The sequence below is a fragment of the Desmodus rotundus genome, chromosome 1 (assembly GCF_022682495.2).
Source record: "Desmodus rotundus isolate HL8 chromosome 1, HLdesRot8A.1, whole genome shotgun sequence".
NCBI lineage: Eukaryota > Metazoa > Chordata > Mammalia > Chiroptera > Phyllostomidae > Desmodus > Desmodus rotundus.
Genome location: NC_071387.1, coordinates 173,634,545 through 173,654,901, shown reverse-complemented (window position 1 = coordinate 173,654,901; position 20,357 = coordinate 173,634,545). Strand labels below are relative to the sequence as shown.

At 41.4% G+C, this 20,357-nt stretch overlaps 1 protein-coding gene across 5 annotated transcripts in view; it reads left to right on the top strand.

Moving 5' to 3' along the window:
* The first annotated feature begins 3,366 nt into the window (after window positions 1-3,366).
* Window positions 3,367-20,357, top strand: part of RNF180 (ring finger protein 180) — a 154,578-nt gene continuing 137,587 nt past the window's right edge. Inside the window, exon 1 of one of the 5 annotated variants that reach the window (XM_045186417.2) lies at window positions 3,367-3,396. Coding sequence is in view for 2 of the 5 variants with exons in the window: in XM_053913303.1 (XP_053769278.1) it covers window positions 4,984-5,097 (114 nt within the window). In the remaining 3 variants the exon portion in view is untranslated. Of the gene's footprint in view, window positions 3,397-3,642; window positions 3,806-4,064; window positions 4,259-4,966; window positions 5,098-20,357 lie in introns of those variants that run through there. The other 4 variants (XM_053913307.2, XM_053913305.1, XM_053913303.1 and 1 more) reach the window with 4 other exon arrangements.

Below are 20,357 nucleotides of genomic sequence, written 5' to 3'. Positions count from 1 at the left end.
GCCAAGTGACATTTTGAAGTGATATGTTGTGTGAGGTGCAATGTGATTCTCTGAGATCCAGAAGACTACAAAGATGACAATATCCCTGGTGTGGCTGGATTTCTTGTGGAAAGGGACAAAAGATCTAACTAAGAAGAAGAGAGACAGCAGACCTCTTGGTTTTATAAACAGGCATGTAATGCCGTAGAATCCAGCTCTGAGTAGAGGACTGGGATTTGGAACATTAAATAGGACAATGGAGGAAATGGAGCCACACTCTACACACACCCGGGATATTGCAGCTGGTTATTTCTGTGCCTTCAACCTAAGTACCAAAGCAGACACACAGTACATCCCTAACAGGAGTTGCCTAGATTTGCCATAGAGTCATAAACACATATGATTGGTGCAGAGCATTCTTCCCTTAGTCATTTTGCAAGTAAACTTTTAATGCATTTGGCAGCTTAAAAATTTATTTCTTCATTGTTTTCCACCTTTCAGCTACCAAGTTCTATCTTCCAGGTCTATCATATCAAAAGTGCACAGGGAAATAGGAAGGGCACACATACCACAAAGAAAGGTCATAAGGAGGCACAAGAAGGGTGGCCAAAAATGTAAAACACATGCTAACAGCCCAGAGGACAGTCACAGCTTGGAAAGTGATGTTTTAAATCACAGCCAGTATCTATTTATGATGCAAGTATCCAAACCATACTTTTTATTTCAGTTTCTTCTGGAGATTACAGCCAAAGCCAGAGGTTGTAAAACTCAACTGCAGAGTAATTCAAATACTATTGACACAGGTACTTTGAAATGACAATGTATTCAGCTTGCCATTCCATCTGGTGAGATGAAAGAGAATATTAGTAAATATTTAGATACCAACTACCTAGTACATAAAGTACTTATTTGGTATCTTATATTCATGAAGCTGTTTCACTTTTTTTCAAAAAAGTGAAAGATCTTTCCTGAAATATTGAAAATCATACTCTTCCCTTGTAATTCAAAATTAACATAAATATTTGATGAGATCTTTATTGTAGAGAACTGTGTCTCTTCACTTCAGGTCGTAAACTTATAGGGGAGGTTGTTTTCAGTTCACCAGACTGGCGCAAATCAACTCCCGGCTCTTGTTCTCAGTCTTGACCATGCATTGGAGTCGCCTGAGGCTCCACCCCAAGAAATTCTGATGCAGTTATACCAGGTGACATGGGGCATGGATATTTTCTCCAGCCCTTCAGGAGATTCCAATGGGCTGCCAAGGTTGAGAACCACTGTTTTGAGGGTTCACTTTTTAAGTTGCTATGTAAACGAGGAAGACCAGTTACATTTTAATTTCTAACAACAAACGTTGTTTAGTATAAGCATTTCTATACTAAAATTTTATTCAAAATTCTGTTTGAACTGAGTCTCCTGTGTTCTTATTTGCCAAATTTGTCAACCCTATCATTTCCTGACTTTATTCTATGACTTCATAGGAAACAGGAGGCTAATGTACATTCCTTAATTAGAAAGCATTAAGACTTTTTCTCTTGTCTTCTTTCAGCCCTGTTTGTAACAAACCTTATACCTCTAAAAATCCATTTCTTAAAAATAAAAAGCACTGGTAACCTCACAGGTCTTTGCTTCTGCCCGCCGCCAGCATTCTCTCTTGTGATGTCTGTGTGGCTGGCTCCCTCCAGCAGTGGAAGGTCAAGTCTCTCTCAGGCTGTAAATCGCTCTGACACCTTCTATTTCATCTTTCTGACTCCGGCTGGAGAAAATATTCTGCTTCTAAAGGATTATGTCATTAGATTGCTTTACCTGGATAATCCAGGACACTCTCCCTATTTGGGTTTATAACTAATTACATCAGCAAAGTCCCTTTTGCTATGTACTGTAACAGATTCACGTTGTGGGTTGCAGGATTGAGGTGTGGCCATTTTGGGGGGTCCTCTCTGCCCACCACGGTTGTCTTCAGCGGAAACTTCACCTCTTCCATTAGGCCTCCTTCGTCACTCCTTTGTTGCAGTGGAGGAGGTCATCCTCCAACTGTTTTTCTGAGAAAGCCTGCATGAAAAGAATATTTAAAACTTTGAATATCTGAAACTTTTTTTTAACCTCATTACTTTCTAGATTGGAAATTCTTTTCCCTCAGAATATTTTATTTATGTTTCTGTCAAAAAATCCAATGTTGTTTCAATTTCTAAATCTTCATAAGTGACCTATTTTTTTTCACCCTGGAAGCTACTAAGATCTCCTTTCCAACTCATGTGTGTGAAACCTCCCAAGAATACACGCTGGTCTAGATATTTATCCACTGAGCTGAGTTGAGAGCTCGCATCCTGTTGCCCTTCAGTTCTGAGAACTGTTGTCCTGGTTCCCTTTAATAATTCTCTTTCTTCTATTTGCTCTGTTTACTATTAAAAATTTGCTTTCTTCGTGTAATTGCCTGAGCTAGAACCTGCAGTACAGTGTCGAATAAAAGTAGCAAAATGGACATCCTTGTCTTATTCCTGATCTTAGGTGAAAGTATTCATTCTTACACCATTAATATGATGTTAATTAAAAAAAAAGGTATCCTTTATCAGGTTGTGGGGAATTTCCCATTTATTACTAGTTTGTTGAGTGTTTTTCATTAAAACGTGCTAAATTTTGTCAAATGTATTTTTCTCATACATTGAGATGATACTGTGGTTTTTATCCTTTCTTTTATTGTAAGTGAATCACACTGGTAAATTTTGTTTGCTAAACCAACCTTGCATTCCTTAGCTAAATCCCTCTTGGTCGTGCTGTTAAATGCTTTTTTCTATGTTGCTGGATTTGCTTGGCTAGTTTTTGTCGTGGATTTTGTGTTAATATGAGTCTGATGTTTCCCTGTCATGTCTTTGTTTGGTTTTGTTATCGATTTCATCGGATTTTCAGGTGGGAAATTATTTCATAGAGCCCTAGTCTTGAGACAAGACTCCAAATAAGCTACTTAAGGCAAATGAAAATTTCTGTATGGCAGAAAAAGCTGGGTAGTTTTTCGAGGTTCACCCTTAGCTTCCTTCCCCTTCCTGAAGCCAACTAATAAAACTTGGTGTTTATATTCCAAACCTTATTTACAGTCTTTTGATCATCTATTTTCATTGCTCTGAATGCAGCGTTTACTACTGCTAACAAGTCAGTGTTTACTCAAAGCGGCCCCCCCTCGCTCTCTGAATAAGCGCTTTGATTTACCTCCTTGTCATCACCTCACCTGCCCAGTGTCACCTGTCAGGAACACGTCAGTGGTTAATCTCAGTCGCACACAGGTGGAACCTTAGGTGCAAAAAGGTAAGCAATTTAGGGAGTGATGTTAGAAGCGAAAACTCAACCCAGGTAGTGGTGCCACCTTGGGAAGAGTCTCGGGCACTGCGGCGCACGGTGAGGACGCCCTGGGGACAGACCCAGCAGGTGGGCGATGCAAACTCCAGGAGGGGCTGGGCGAGGCCGCGGGGACCGCAGGGCCACCCCTGCAGCCCCGGGAAGAGGACGGGGGAGAGCGAGAGGAGAACTTTCCCACGGGCCGCCTGCGCGCGCGGCTGCGCCGCTCGCGGGTCTGCGCGGGGTCAGGGCGCGGCGCCGCCCACGCGCGGTTCGGGCCGGATCCGCGGGCGCGGGTGAGCCGGGCCGGCGGCGGCGAGGGGGCCGGGACGCCGAGCACCAGGCCGTGGGGCGCCCGGGGCCGCTCCAGCGCCTTCCGCGGGGTTTGGCTCCTGTCGCTTCCCGTCTCGCCGAACCGGCCTGGCCGCCGCGGAGCCCCGCTCGGAGCCGGCCCGCGGGCGCCGGGGCGCCGAGACCGGGCTCGGGGCCGCGGGGACAGGTGAGGGGCGGCGGCCCGGGGCGCGTGCTCCCGGGGGCTCCGGCCTGGGCCCCGCCCGGCCGCGGCGGCTCCAGCCGGCGCTCGCCCGGGGAGGCCCCGCCGCCTCCCGCCCCGGCCTCGGTGCAGCGGCGACGGTTTAACTTGCGCACCTGAGGCTGCGCGGCGGCCGCTGAGCGCCCGGAGACAGGGTGGAATTACTCGGGGACCGGAGCCGCGGCCGGGCGGGGCGCCGGGGGCGTGGCGGGCGGCGGGCGGGCGCGGGGGTGTGCGACGCCCGCAGGTCGGAGTGGAGGAGCCGCGTCCCGCACGTTTCAGCTCCGGGCGGCTGCTGGGAGGTCGGCACACACCCCCTGCGCGGCCGGTGGGCGCCCACACCGCGTCCTTTTGTCTGGTCGGGTTCGGGCGGGCGTCGCGGGTGCGGGGAGCGCAGCCCGGCTGGACGCGAGGTCCCACGTAAGCTCCGACGTGCGGCGGGCGCGGGTGGGGGAGGGTCCGGGCTGGGCGTGGGGCGCTGTTAGGGCTTTAATTAACACCAGCAGGTGTAGATCGCCGTGTTCTTTTATAAGTCGTACCCAATATTTTTGTAGCATCTAATAGTTTTAAGTGCACCCAGGAGAGCATTCATTAGTGAACTTCAAAGGAGCGTTGTGTAGGCAGGTTACTACTAAATTACCCCATTTTACAGACTAGACAGCCGAGGCACCCACGAGGAAAATGGTCTGAACAAAACCAGGCGTTCAGCTGTTGTGGGAGCTGTGATTAGAGCTCGTCTGGCCGACAGTTGTCCTCGGTCCACTCAATCTCCAACAGAATTTAGCGCTCAGAGTGCCTGTCTGATACTCCTATTTTAACTTACTCATTAATTACTAAAACCTTTCTTTAAAAAATGAAGTTCAGTTCTTTCAGACTCCTGGAACAGTTCCCCTAAAAGTGATACTTAAAAGACGAGACTCATTTCTGGGTTGTTTTTTTTTTTTTTTTTTTGAATCCTCACGTGAGAGTATATTATTGATTTTTTTAGAGAGGGAGGAAGGGGAAAGAGAGAGCGAGAGAGAGAGAGAGAGAGAGAGAGTGTGTGTGTGAAAGAAACACTGATAGGAGGAGAAAGAAACATGGATGAGTTGCCTCCATGCGCACCTCGACGGAGGACTGAACCCACAACCTAGCTATTTGCCCAGATGGGGGTCAAGCCTGAAACCGTTTTGTGCACGGGAAGCTCCAACCAGCTGAGCCTCCAGGCCAGGGCAAGAGGAGAATCATTTCAGTTGTTGAATAGGATCACTGGATTTGTAGTAAGAACTGCATTTCTTTTGTCTTTCATCTGTCAAATCTTTAACAAAAGTTTGCCACTGGGACCCAGAGATACTTAGTGATCATCGTAGCAGAGACCCTAAATGTTTATTTAATGAGTAAGTAGAATGGAGGAGGTGAGTTTCTAGGTATCCCTAAATAATGCGTAGCAAGTTTTATTTTCTCATACAGAAGAATTTCAAGTTTAGAATAGTCATTTTAATGAAAATTACCTTGCAGGTAGGTGCATGTTTTAAGTAGAATACAGTAAGTAAATAACATGTAATACTGGGACAGTATTAAGTTAGGGATATATTTAATATAAAAGTTTGAACGTTACATAAATGCAAATGTAAACCTTTATAATTTAGAATCATAAAATTTGTCTCCACGTTGTTTGGAATGCAGTGTAGCTGGGTCAAAATGGCCTCATCAAAATATAAAATTGCTCTTTTCCAAAGTTATTAGCAAGTTGTGCAGCAGATTTTCCCAATGACACCAATTACCAGAGACATTTATTTTCTTCATTCCTGGATTGTTTGAAAATTTTGTGACTGTTATATATGTTGCATGTCATATATTGTAAGTGCCTGAAGTCTGTTACAACTATAGTAGCACTTAAGGAGATCTTTAAAATCACTAAGGAGTTCTTGATAAGCAGATGAAATCATTTTCTGAGGGGACAGTTAGACGTAGGTAATGTTCGATGCAGTCTGTAACTTGAGAACAGGAATAACACTCTGGCTGCAAATACACTGCAGTCCACTGCATAATAAATGCATAATCAGGAGCATATAAAATGAAGGGGTACTGTCCTTTTGACATTTAAATAGAAAATAGGTCCACTGTTTAGCAGCCAGGTCTCTCTGTTTAACAGAGAGTGAATAGCTTTGAGAAAAATCACAGATTTGGGGATGCAGACTATTTTTTTTAATTTAAAAAAAGATTTTATTTGTTTATTTTTAGAGAGGGGGGAAGGAAGGGAGAAAGAGGGAGAGAAACATCGATGTGTGAGAGGTGCGTCCATCAGTTGCCTCTCTCATGCCCCCAGCTGGGGGCCTGGCCCACAACCCCAGCTTGTGCCCTGACTGGGAATCGAACCAGTGACTGTTGGTTCACAGGCTGGCACTCGACCCACTGAGCCACACCAGCCAGGGCAAGATGCAGATTATTGAAGTGGCAAGTAAATTGTCAGCAGACAAGTAGAAGTTTCCCCTAGAATAGCCCTTTCTAAGACGAGAAGGTAAAGATTATCTCCCCATTATACACATGGTTTGTCTCCCAGATAATGGTCCGTGCCTGTCCCATCCTATCCATGAATTGCAGCTTTTCTCTGACCTCACTCTAATCTCTGACCTTACTTCATCTTTGATTACCTTCTTCTGGCAGAAGGTAGTTGACTCAGGAAGGAAGGAGGCCCAGGGAACCTATGAGGATATCTGTTTCTTTTATAACATGAACTTTTGTCCTCAATTTGGAAACTTAATAGTCCAAGGTTTAGTCAAAATTTCCACTTATCCAAGCCACAATAAGTACACTGTCCCTAATAAAATGGGGCATAAAAAGGTCTACATTAAAATGTTTTGGCCCTTGTATACAATAAAGTATACAAAATCATATCTATGAAAACTGAGTATCCTTGGTACAGTAAACATTAACCACTTGCTTAATAAGGTGTCTGTTGCTTTCTTAGATTTTAGAAAACAGTTGGGAAATGACTTGAACGGTAAGTCTCTTACAAAGCTAGCTGAGAAAATTGGAGTTGCTACATTTTTATCTCGGTAATTTTCTTTGTAGCAAGGAGAAACAGAGGAGATTATTCTAATAATAATAAAAGTATCCTCAAATTCCATAATCTCTTCACCTTCACTGTTGGTTTCATAGCTGGGAAACCTTAGAAACAACCAATGGACCATTAGCACAGGTTTTAAAAGCAGCTTCAAAACATTCTTCACAAAATTACAGATAAGCATGAGAGTTACTCTAAATGAGAATTGCCAGGCCTATTTTAAAACCTTTTGAAAAAAATTATCCAAAGGGCCAGAATTGAATTATGGACACCAATTTAGTCAACATGCAATGAATAGTGTAGACCTGTGGGCCAGTGATATCGTAAGTAAATAGGGGGCTGTCTGCTTAAATTTTATTTCAGAGAGAAAGAAATTAAAACTAAGGTATATATTTTTTGGTCATATTCGGCTCAAATTTTTGGTTTTGAGGTAGAATCTATTCTTTTCACAGGCTATTTGTCTTCTGGATGATGTGTAAATTGTATAATAAATATTTATGTAGCTGTACCTGTTTGACTTAGATCTAGCTAAGTGTTTTGGTTTCTATTATTTTCCTTGATCATGATGCCTATTCATTCCTCGCCACTTTACTTGCTGTCTAAATCCTCTCTATCCTTTAAGACCCCGATGTTAGGAGGTTACCATTATCCTAAACTTGGTGTCCCATTCATGTTTTTATACTTTTGCTACATATGCATGTATAGTAAACAAATACAACCTTGTTGCACATGCTTTAAACATTTTTGTAACTTAATTATGTTGTGTGTATCATTTTCTACTGTGTATATTTCTGCAGCCTTTTTCTTATTTCACATACTTGGGAATTTTTTTCCTGGATATATATATAGGTTTAGTTTTATTCCTGCATAGTATTACATTGTATCAATGAACAAAAAAGTATTTGTCAAATATCCTATTGATGAACACTTGGGTTATTTCAAATTTTTTGCTACCACAATAAAATGTTGCTAAAATTAACATTTCTGTATGATACAATATTATCTTAGGCACATACAAACCTAAGAGCAGTACTGAAACTCCATAGATAAGTATTTCATTTTTACCAGATCTTGCCAAATTGCTTTTCAGAATGTGCCTAGTTATACCTCCCCATAGTGGTTTATGTGATTCTTGTTGTTCCGTATCTTTTTTCCGCTTAGTAATGTTAGACTTTTTTACATTTTTCCCAATGTGATTGGTGTGAAATGGCATCTTGTTTTAATTTTTATTTTCCTGATTTTTGGTGACGTTGAGCACTTTTCTTTGGATTGTTGGCCATTTTGATTTCCTCTTCTGGGAATTGTGCTTTCGTAGTCTTTGTTCATTCTTCTGTTGGATATTTGTCTTTTTAAATTTTGTGTTGTCGAATTAATTACAGACACTAACCATTTGCTTATAGTATTTTCAGATTTCTTCTTCCTGTCTCTGAGTTGTCTCTTAATTTTGTTTGTATTTTCTTATACTGAAGTTCAAAAAATATAAGTATTTTAAATTTACCAATGTAATTGACTTTTTTGCAACAGTTTTAAGGCTCAGCATATAGTTACAACCTTAGTCCTGCTAAGATTTGCAGCTAACATTCCACACGTTTATCACTGAAATATACACAAAATTATTAAGCTTTAAAAATTTATGTAAAAGTTCCCTAGTTCAAAGTTGCATCTAAATAACTGCCTCCGGGGTAGCTTTTTCTAATTTTGTATTAGCTTCCTATGAAGATGTAGAATGAAATGAAATCTCATCACAAAACCAAAAAGCAAAACCAAAACAAAACAAAACAAAAAAACCCTCCTGAAAAGTAGAAGGAAGTAACCTCAATTAAGAAACAGATTGTATTCTATTGAGGGGTTTCTCTACATCAGCACCTGCATATCGCCATCCCACCATTGCCCCTTGACATGGACTGTTTGATAAATGTGATAAATACAGGCCAAGAGGCTTCCCTCTGCCCCTTCAGTCCATCCCTCAGAAGCTTAGGTCCTCTGCCAACTAGCAAACTGGAAAGACAATCTTCTCTGCCTCTCATTGCTGCTCTGCGGGGCAGAACACTTTCTGTGTTCCCAGCAAATTCTAGGAAGACCTAAGGCAGAATGTAGGGGGTTTGCAGCGGGTGCCACAGAGCGTTTGGAGACCAGGGATGCAAGAGCCCTGGTGATAGTAAATAGCAGCAATTGTGGTTATGGTTGTTTCCATGGGTCATGGCAGTGCTTCCCAGGGAAATAGGCAGTAAGAGGTAGTGCAGGATGCCGCCTTGAAGAACAGGGTAGCGAACGGAGAAGCAGTGGTGAAGGCCTGTTGGAGATGGGGAAACCGGGCTGAGGGCTTTGTGTACCAGCAAAGCTGTGGCACCACAGGTCTGAGCAGGCGGTCAGGGGAGTGACCATGGGTACTTCCCTCACTCTCTCTATTTAACACCAAGTCTGGGCTGATCTCCCCATAACTGAAATGCATAGGAAGAAAAAGAAATAAAGCAGACTAAAATGAAGCCTCTGAAATACTGTGGGACAAAGGAAGATTTATTACTGAAAGGAACTGTAGTATTAATTTCAAAGACTTGATAAATATCACTCTGGACATGAAACACCGTATTCATGCGTTTCCTACCCAGAGTGCTCAATTTGTGCTTCAGGGCTTCTGCAAATAGTGAAATGTTTAACCACTTCACCGCTTTTGCCCGTTGGTATTTTGGAATTCCATATAAGATTTGTATGAGGGGGGAAGTGCAAGTGCTGCTTTCTTGTTATTCTCAAAAAGTTGTACTTTAGAGAAATTTTACAAATTGAGTATGTTTCATTGGGGGACCTTCCTAACCACCACGAACAGGTTTGATGTGAAACCACAGGTATTGGATTCACCGAGAGTGATGCGTAACTACAGAATGTGGGACTCGGGAGTCATCGGGGTCTGGAAACACTTAAAGAAGGCAGGGTGAGCCGGACCTACCTGAGGAGTCTCTCAGGGCCTCACCAATGGGAAGATGGAAGAAACAATTAGTGTAGCATGGCTGTTTTAGGATTACAAGCAAAATCTTCATCTTGGTAAACCATCTAAGAGCATCACCAAATTTCAGGGCGGGGCATGCTGAAGGAGGACTGTATGGGAGGGCTGCCTGCAGATGCATTTGCTGCCAGACCGTGGTCCACTTACAAGAACAGCAGAATAAATGATAGCACATTGGGTACGTCCTAATGTGGATTCCATGGTTCCAAAGGAGGGAGGGAGTGCACAATAGCAAAGCAAATGTTACCAAAGTACCAATGTATGGTGAGATGTTCATATGGTGAGATAGGAGTGTGGGCAGGGATCTGTGGACTCTTTTGCCTGGTCAGGCCCTGCTTCACTTTTACTGTGGCTAGAGAAGAATACTTCTGATGTCACCGAAACACTGACCAAGACGGAATGTAGACTTTGAAGCTTGGAGCTAGTTACTGCTTTCATACCTTACCATCTGCACTCCCTCCTCACAAAATGATGGGGATAGGCTAGGAGGTTACTTAGCTTCTCTAGGCCTCAGTTTCCTCACCTATATAAAAAGTTGACAGTCCCTAACTCACAGGAACGTTGTGATGGTCAAAGGAGCCAATGCCACTTAGTGAGTGAGCACCACAGTTAAAAATAGCAGCTGGTGCTTATTTACATAATGCCAACCCCTGACTTTATGTTTATACATAGAGATCTTAGTTTAAAAAATGCGGAGCATATACCACGTACTGAAAATGGCAATAAACACTTATGTATCAAGAATTGAATCTAAAAGACTAAGCAAACAAGCAGGACAGAAACAGAAGCATAGATACAGAGAACATTTTGATGGTAGCCAGATGGGAGGGGGGTTTAGGGAAATGGATAAAGAGGTGAGGGGATTAAGAAGTATAAATTGGTAGTTACAGAATAGCCATGGGGATGTAAAGTGCAGTATAGGAAAGGGAATAGCCAAAGAACTTACATGCATGACCCATGGACATGAACAAGATTGGGGGGACTGCCTGAGGGAGTAGGGGGTGCTGGGTGGATAGGGGCAGAGGGGGAAAAATTGGGACAACTGTAATAGCATAGTCAATAAAATATTATTAAAATTGACAAAAAATAAAAGAAAAAGTACTGTTTTCTGATGGATAGCTTCATAAAGAAGTTATAAGTCATTTTAATACATCCAGTAATGTATACTACACCTGATGTCTTGAAGCTCGGTTTGTGTTCTAAAATAGTCTCTAAAAAGTCATTCTCTAAATAATGGCTTTACGAGACTGAGAACAGCTTTCTTTGGTGGTGGTTGCAAAATTTACCCTCGTTATGCCAATAAATTGTGTCCTGACTTTAAGGAGAGTTCGGAAAGAATGATTTATTTTTCGTCTTGCCTGTGCTTGCTCGCCTACTCACTCGTTATTTGACCTGTAAGGGCCCACTACTGTGTTAGCGCCGCCATAGATTAAACTGAGTCTGCAGCTCAGTAAGGGAGGCAGATGTGGGACAAGTATGAAAATCATTCTGAGGAAAACTAGAAAGGTCCTTTCAGGAGAATAACAGGTTAAGGGAGACCCTGGTCATACCCTGCAGAAAGGGGCTTAAGTTTAAGCTGAGATTTGGAAGATATGGCAACACTCCCTGGAGACTAGAGGCCAGGTTTCCAGGGACCCAGGGACCCAGGGACCAGAGGAGGAGGAGGAGGGAACCCGTGGACTGGAGTTGCTGAAAGAAGGCTGTGCCCTCGGCCTGCAGAGCACGCTGGGCAGAGCGTGGGCAGCAGCCTGGTCGGCAGAGCGCTAGAAAGCCGTTGAAGGGAGCAGGAAAATGATTCATTTTGCATTTTCCACAAGAACTCCACCTTTGATGGAGGATAAATGCCTCATAGTTTTACAAAGTTAAACTCGGTGACTAGAACCATAATTTCTGGCCTGGAATTTTTGAGGTCACACCTTTGTTGTTCGTTGAGTATATAGGATGAAATATCTTCCTCTCCCCATATTCCTTCTTCAGTCTGTTAAAGAAAGTTTCTGTCCCAGCCTGTTTTTGAAAGAGCTGGAAAGGAAGCTTTTGTCCTCAATCCACCGGCAACCTCTTCCCTTCACCTCTTCCCTACAGGAATTTGAAGTTTTCAGAACAAATCCCAAGAATTGTGACTATAACTTTGGTGATGTTGCCAAATAACAGGAATTAGAAGTTTTTCTTGTAGTGGTTAAAAGGGAGGCTTCCAGTTATACCCTAAAAACCTATGCTGCAAATACCTTAGAACTTCTCTGGAAATATTTGATAATATATTTAAATACTATATACATGGATGCATAGATGAACACGTAACAAAGTAAATGAAAGCCCAGGAAAGGGTGGGGGCTTGGCAAGTAAACATGACATAAAAACTACCCCTTGGTGTTAGGGTGAGGTTGCTAGGTTCACTGGTCTAGAGGAGGGGTTTTTTGTATTTTTTTCCATTACCATTTAGTTCCCTTATATCCCTGTCACTGCCCCCCACCCCCATTCACCACTCTGGTGTCGATGTCCACGAGCCCTTTTTTCTTTTTGCTCAATCCCTCCATCCCCTAACCACCCCCCCACCTTAGCTGTCATCCAGCTCTCTATCCCACTTCTGGGAATATATCCTAAGGAACCCAAAGCACTGGTTTGAAAGAATACAAGCACCCTATGTTCATTGCAGAGTTATTTACAATTGCCAAGATATGGGAGCAGCCCAAGTGTCCATCAGTAGATGAGTGGATAAAACAACTGTGGGACATTTACACAATGGAATACTACTCAGCCATAAAAAAGGAGGCTTGGGTTTTAACATTCATGGTCCTACAGGAGACCAAGGCCTTGGGTGCACATGAGGGAGGGAGTTGGGAAACGAGACTCCCAGGTTCAGCCAGGACTTGTGAAGGGCAACACTTCCAGTGGAACAGACTAGAAAAACCATGGTCCACTGACACAGAGGTAGTATAAGGAAGTCTGTACTGGCCTAGTTTCTGAGTAGAAGGTAGGGAAAAAAGTCTCGTCTGAGAAGTCTGTTCGTTGAGTTTTTCTAAAAAATTATAAAAATTTTCAAACATACAGAAAAGTAGGATGGTATAGTGAGTCTTCATGTATACATCACCCAGCTTTAATCGTTATTCTTGTTTATTTGCTTCTACATTGTATAATAATTTGTTTCTACATCACATAATTTTGCCTGTAAGTACCCCAAATTACAACATTTATCTCTAACCTAAGGACCTTTTAAAAACATAACAACAGCATGATATATCACATTTACAAAATTAACAGTTCTTTATCATCCAATGCCTAGTTCATGTGTAAGTTCCCATAGTTGCCCAAAAATGTTTTTTTAAGTTGATTTGTTTGAATCAAGATCCAGATAAAGTTTACACATTGCATTTTACTGATATCTTAAATCTCTATGATTCTCATCTGTCTTTTAAAAATTTGTTGAAGAAAGCAAGTCATTTTTCAAGAACATACGTGGTGCTGAGCACTTCCAGTTGCATTACATCAGGAGGCACACGATGTTTGGTTGTTGTGGGCTAAATTGTGTCCCCCCGTGCCCATCTGCTGAAGAGCGAATTCCCACTGCCTGAGGATGTGACTGCATTTTTGGAAAGAGCCTTTACAGAGCTGATTAAGCTACAGTGAGGCCATGTGGGTGAGCCCTAATCCAGCCGACTGCTGTCCTTATAAGAAGAGGAAATTTGGACTCATAAAGAGATGTCAGGAGAGGTGCCTAGAGAGGAGAGATCATGTGAGGACACATGAGAAGGCAGCCATCTGAAACCTCAGAAGAAACCAACCCTGATGTCCCCTTGATCTTAGACTTCCAGCCTCCAGAACTGTGAGCAAACAAATTTCTGTTGTTAAGGCCACCCAGTCTGTGGTACTGGTTATTGTAGCCCTAGCAAACTAATACAGTTCTCCTATTTTTGATTATGATTATTTAGTTATGATATTAGGATTGATCTTTGAGTGCAGGTGTTAGCCTTATACACTCATTAAAAAATGCTCCATTGTTTTATTCTAATGTTTTTAGTATTGATGTTTTCTCCCCTAAATCCATCATTTTATTAGGGGTTGAAAATGGTGATTATATTAATCATTCTGTTTTATTAGTATAGTATTTATTAGTATAGCCTCTACACTGAAGAATATTTTATCACCAACTGATTTGGTTACTCTGAAATAGTCTCTATAAAGGTAGAACAAGTGCTTGACTTGATCCTTTTCCTTTATTTATCCATTTTTGGGTTCTGACATCACCCAAGTCGCCTGAGAATTCTTAACTTCAGACATTAGGACTTGAATTTAAACTAGTGGGGTGAGCCAAGGACCCTCCAACAGAGAAACTTAACCTAAAAGGCGTTCCTGTGCTGGTGATGTCCCATGAGCACCAGGAAGATACAGTGTGAAACTGTTCTTCCTGGAAGGACAGGTCCTCAAACAGGGCCCCATACTTGTCTCATGGTACAGATGAGTTCATATTACAGGATGACAAAACTCAGGAGTAAATGAGTGAGAATTAATAGACATAATTGAGAGGGAATTTGGACCCCCAGAAAATTTCAGTGAACCCAGGGCTTAGTGGTATTGTATTCTCTTCTCCATCCATACTCACAGCCTTGTAGACTCCTCCATGGTCATGGCCTTAGAGAACAACCCCATATTTAAATCTCTTGCTCATACCCTCTTCAGAACTCCAGAGTCTGGAATCCAGCTGTGTACTTCTTCTATTTGAAAGTCGAGTGCACATGTCAAACTAATATCCAAACTGGACTCCTGATTTGCCCCTCCTGTGCCGCCTGCATCCTTCCCCATAGCAGTTGATGGCAGTTGCATCCTGACATCACTCATGCCAAACGTTGTAGAGCCATCCTCGATTGCTCTTTACCCTGGACCCCATATTCAGTCCGTCTGGAAATCCTGTGTGCTCTACCTTCAATACGCATCCAGATTTTTTTTAATTTTTATTGTCATTCAATTACAGTTGTATGCCTTTTCTCCCCATCCCTCCACCCCACCCCAGCTGAGCCCACCTCCCTCCCCCACCTCCTCCCTCCCCCTTGATTTCATCCATGTGTCCTTTATAGTAGTGCCTGTAATCCTCTCTCCTAACTGTCCCCTCCCCACGCCCCCCTGACTATTGTTAGATTGTTCTTAACTTCAATGTCTCTGGTTATATTTTGTTTGCTTTTTTCTTCTGTTGATTATGTTCCAGTTAAAGGTGAGATCATATGGTATTTGTCCCTCACCGTCTGGCTTATTTCACTTAGCATAATGCTCTCTAGTTCCATCCAAGTACTGGAAGCAACCTAAGTGCCCATCAGCAAATGAGTGGATCCAAAAACTATGGTATATTTACACAATGGAATTCTATGCAGCAGAGAGAAAGAAGGAGCTTATACCCTTTGCAACAGCATGGATGGAACTGGAGAGGATTACACATCCAGAATTTGACCATCATCTACTGCCACCACTGCCCTTCCCCTGACCTGCGCCTTACCTTTTAGCTGGATTCCTGCAGCAACGTTTTCCCATTAAAATGGAGTTTATCTGGTAGAAGAATTAACTGATAACATACTTCTGCTTTATGCTCGGAGAATTTTTTTTTTAAACTAAATCTACTAAGCCATTGAAAAAGTGCTACTTTTTCTCATTTTTCTTTTCTAACTTTAATTATGAGTAAGTAAGAGTTTACTAGGGAGGGGGCAGGATTTTGTGGAAGCAAATGGCATACTAGGACAAGCATTTTAAATCAGACAGAATAATATGAGAATTTAAATCTTACTTTAGTCTCTGAATTGGGCTTTAACCCCATTTAATGCCGTAGATTCTACTTACTGAGAGGTTTGGCTTGTAAGTGAGTTTCATGAAGATTGTAGTTTGTATGTGATCTGCTACAATGCCCTTCCAATGCCCAGAGTGAGAGAACAGCAGCTCTAGTGGCCTCTAGTTCAGTTCAGCGACATCTATACCCCCCCACATACACACACATGTGTATATGTATATGTATACATATATGTATACATGTATGTATATGTGTGTGTGTAGTCATATGCAAGGTATTTGGTGGTATTGTGAAGGACTGTGTGGGCTTGAAACACTGTTCATGCTCATTCTCTGGTGCCTACAATTTAGAGGAAGAAACAAATGGACACAGTATAATGCTGGTGGTGTAGTGACATGAGTACTAAACAGAGGCATAGGTGACAGATGAACTATTATTCAAAGAAAAGACAAAACAATAAAAGTACTAGGAGCTTTAAACCCCTTTTAGGGAGATGATGGGATAAATAAGTAAAATAAATAAGCCCAAGTCTCTTAGCTTCTAGATGAGTGCTTTTTCTCCCATCCAAGTACTAACCAGGCCCGACCCTGCTTAGCTTCTGAGATCAGATGAGATCGGGCGCGTTCAGGGTGGTATGGCCATCGGTTGCTTTTTCTGCTAGGAGATACTTCTTTTTTGTCTCCATTATACAGCAGTCTTGAGCAGCAATCTAGCATAGCGGCCTCTGTATCCAACAAAACGCTTCCCTGTATAAGTACTCTTTTACCCAAAAGAAAAGAGGAGCTTGAAGCCATGTTAGTATGTTTATTTTTTCTGCCACTTTCTCAATGAACCCTTTCTTGATTATTGACTCTTGACCCGTCAAAAAAACCATAACTATCCAATAAATTTATGGCAAGTTAGACAACTGCTTATTATTACCTTTCAGTTTATACCATGCTTTATATTGTATTAATGTATTTCAATAAAGTAACAGATTTTAGCCCTTATATAAACTCTTCTAAGAAATCAGCAAATTGGGAAAAGAAGGCTCTACAAGGGGGGACCTAAAAAATTGATTTTATTTATAAAAAATTGTGTATAAATTCTCACATGTTTAAAATTCAATCACTTTCATTTGATGGAATACACCTATAGAGACTTTTTTCCACTGCTCAAAACAGTTTTTGAACTCATCAATTTTGATGCCTTTTAGTACTTCTTCCGTTTTTTGTTTCAGCTCTTCCACATCAGCAAAACATCTCCCTTTGAGGACTGTTATTTCTTTTCTTTTATTGTCAGTAACAGTTGTCCTGCTTTTTCCCCCATTGCTCTCCCCTACCCCGTCACCCCCCTCCACTCCCACAGCCAATCCCCTCCATTGTCCATGCCCCTGAGTCTTCTATTCATGTTCCTTTGCTTGCCCCTTCCCCTTCTTTTCCACAGCTATTCCCCCCCTCCCCTCTGGTCACTGTCAGTTTGTTCTTTATTTCCAAACCTCTGGTTCTGTTTTGCTCATTTGTTCTTATTATTGATTAGGTTCCACTTATAGGTAGTATTGTATGATACTTGTCTTTCACCACCTGGCTTATTTCACTTAGCATAATGCTCTCCAGTTCCATCCATTATGTCATGAAGAGTAGGAGTTCCTTATTTCTTTGTGCTGCATAGTATTCCATTGTGGAAATATAGCCCAGTTTTTTTATCTACTCATTTATTGATGGGCACTTAGGCAGTTTCCAACACTTGACTATTGCAGATAACGCTGCTATGAACATTGGGGTGTACAGATTCTTTTGAATTGGTGTTTCAGGATTATTAGGGTATAGTCCCAGCAGTGAGATCGCTGGGTTGAAAGGCAGGTCCATCTTTAGTTTTTTGAGGATTTCCATACAGTCTTCCACAGTGACTGCACCAGTCTGTATTCCCATCAGCGGTCTACTAGGGTTCCCTTTTCTCCACAACCTCGCCAGCACTTGTTGTTTGTTGATTTATTAATGATGGCTATTCTGACTAGAGGACTATTTTCATCTGGGTAAACAACAAAAAAATCACTCTGGGAGAGATTGGGTGAATAGTGAGGGTGGGGCATGAGGGTCATGCCATATTTGATCAAAAACTGCTGAACACTCAGCACAGTGTGGGCAGGAGCACTTGTAAGTCACCCATCATGAAATGGGCAAATGCATTGAGTCTTCAAAAACAAAAAAAATCACCAAAGCCAAACTCAACCTCTCACAACACTACCAGCTGGTACACTGATACAGATGGGTTCCTAGAATACTCACCTAGTGGAGGAAGCCTGTGCTACAAGGGTCCCACCCTCCAGAAGGTAATTCCTGTTTTGATTTATTTAGTTTTGTTTGGGGTCCTTCCTCATATCTGACCTCAGGATCAATTCTTAGATGATTCCTTCTGAAAACCCTTATGATTTTGCCTACTCTCTCGTACCCACCTGGCTTAGAACTGCCCCCACCCCCTGCCCCAGAACCCTCTCAAATGCTTTCGCAATGCAGGTATTTATTTTTCTTTGTTTCCTGACAAAATAATACATACTGTGCAAATATTACTGAAGGAATATCACTAGCCTCAAAATATAACTTAAAATTAATTTTTAAAAAATCACCTGATTTTATTTTCTTCTTGCTATTGTCTCTTCTTGGTCCAATAAAAATTTATTGGCATGTTTACTTAAAAATATGTTTATATATATACTAGATTGCTCAAAAATCTCCAAAAATGGCTAAACACTAAACGTATCTCTTGGAACAAAAACTGTGGACCATTGTATAGTGATTTCTAAGATTTACATATGAATATAAATATACACACACGTTTTTGAAAAGTATATTTTAGTTTTGCTCATCACTCTTTTAATTATGTATGTAATATATTTTCTCCCTAAGAATGTAGTGTGTGACAAGAAGTGTGTGAGAAGAATGGATCCTCCAACCATTACTTTTGCTGGTATTTAGACTATTTCTTGTTTTACTGAAGAATAGTAGCAGTTAAAATGGAGAAAATTAATCAAAATAGAGAAGTTACAAAGTGTTTGCATTTCTTTGATGACTTTTTTTACAATTCTTAAAGCTGTCACTTGGATTGAAAGACTGCAGTGAGCATTTAAGACCATGTGTCTGAAGTATGTTTGTGAGAGAAAGGAAAGGGAAAAAGAAACATTTTAAAGATAAAGAGGTGGTGTTCAGCTTCAATTGTGTGGCTTCATAAGATGTGGGAGAGTGGGAGGGGGTAGGGTAAGAAGTATCTGGTAGCTGCAATAGCATCAAATTCACAGTGATTTTCTCTTTAAGGTTAAATATGCATTGTGTCCTATCTAAGAAGTCAGCAAGCCCAGGGGAGGTAGAAGAGAAATAGAGAGAAGGTAGGTGAGAGCTGATTAGATGGTGAAAAGGTAGTTTGAACTATTGAATACTTTTTTATCAGTAAAAGTTGGGTGCTTTCCAAGAAAAATGTGTGTGGGTGTGAATAACAGTGTATTATGCAGAATCATTTAAACAGGTAAGAAGTTGTTGAAGTTGACTTCAACATATCAAACCCCAAAGTGTGTAACATAAACAGTTATTGAAGAAGATTGAGGTCTCTCTGTGACTCATGATTTAGATAGTTTTACACTTAATAAATTGTAGGTTTTAATTGCCATTTTAGTTCCTGTGGCTATCAAGTCTAGAATTACAGAATTGACCATTTAGAAATCTCCTGATCCAGTCTCCTAGCCGTACACATAAGGTATCTGATACCCCATTTTAAAAATATGTATTTTATTGATTATGCTGTTACAGTTCTCCCAATTTTTCCCCCTTTGACCCCCTCCTCCTGGTACTCCCTTTCCCTCTAGGAATCCCCCACCCTTAGTTCATGTCCATGGGTCATGCATATAAGTTCTTTGGCTTCTCCATTTCCTATACTATCCTTAACCTCCCCATGTCTATTTTGTACCTACCAATTATGCTTCTTAATCCCTGCACCTTTTCCCCCATTCTCCCCCTTCCCCTCCCACCTGACAACCCTCCAAATAATCTCCATATCTATGATTCTGTTCCTGTTCTAGTTGTTTGCTTAGTTTGTTTTTTTTAGATTAAGTTGTTGATAGTGGTAAATTTATTGCCATTTTAATGTTCATAGTTTTGATCTTTTTCTTAAATAAGTCCCTTTAACATTTTATGTAATAATGGCTTGGTGATGAGGAACTCCTTTATCTTTACCTTCCCTGGGAAGCATTTTATCTGCCCTTCCATTCTAAATGATAGCTTTGCTGGATAGAGTAATCTAGGTTGTAGGTCCTTGCTTTTCACCACTTTGAATACTTCTTCCCAGTCCCTTCTTGCTTGCAAAGTTTCTTTTGAGAAATCAGCTGACAGTCTTATGGGAACTCCTTTGTAGGTAACTCTCTGCTTTTCTCTTGCTGCTTTTAAGATTCTTTCTTTATCTTTAACCTTTGGCATTTTAATTATGCTGTGTCTTGGTGTGGCCCTCTTTGGGTCCAACTTGTTTGGGACTCTCTGTGCTTCCTGGACTTGTATGTCTATTTCCTTTGCCAAATTAGGGATGTTAAAGAAAACTTTTTTCCTCATTATTTTTTCAAATAAGTTTTAAATTTCTTTTTTTTCTCTTCTCCATCTGGCATCCCTATCATTCAGATGTTGGTACACTTGGAGGTATCCCAGAAGGCCCTTATACTATCCTCATTATTTTTTTAATTCTTTTT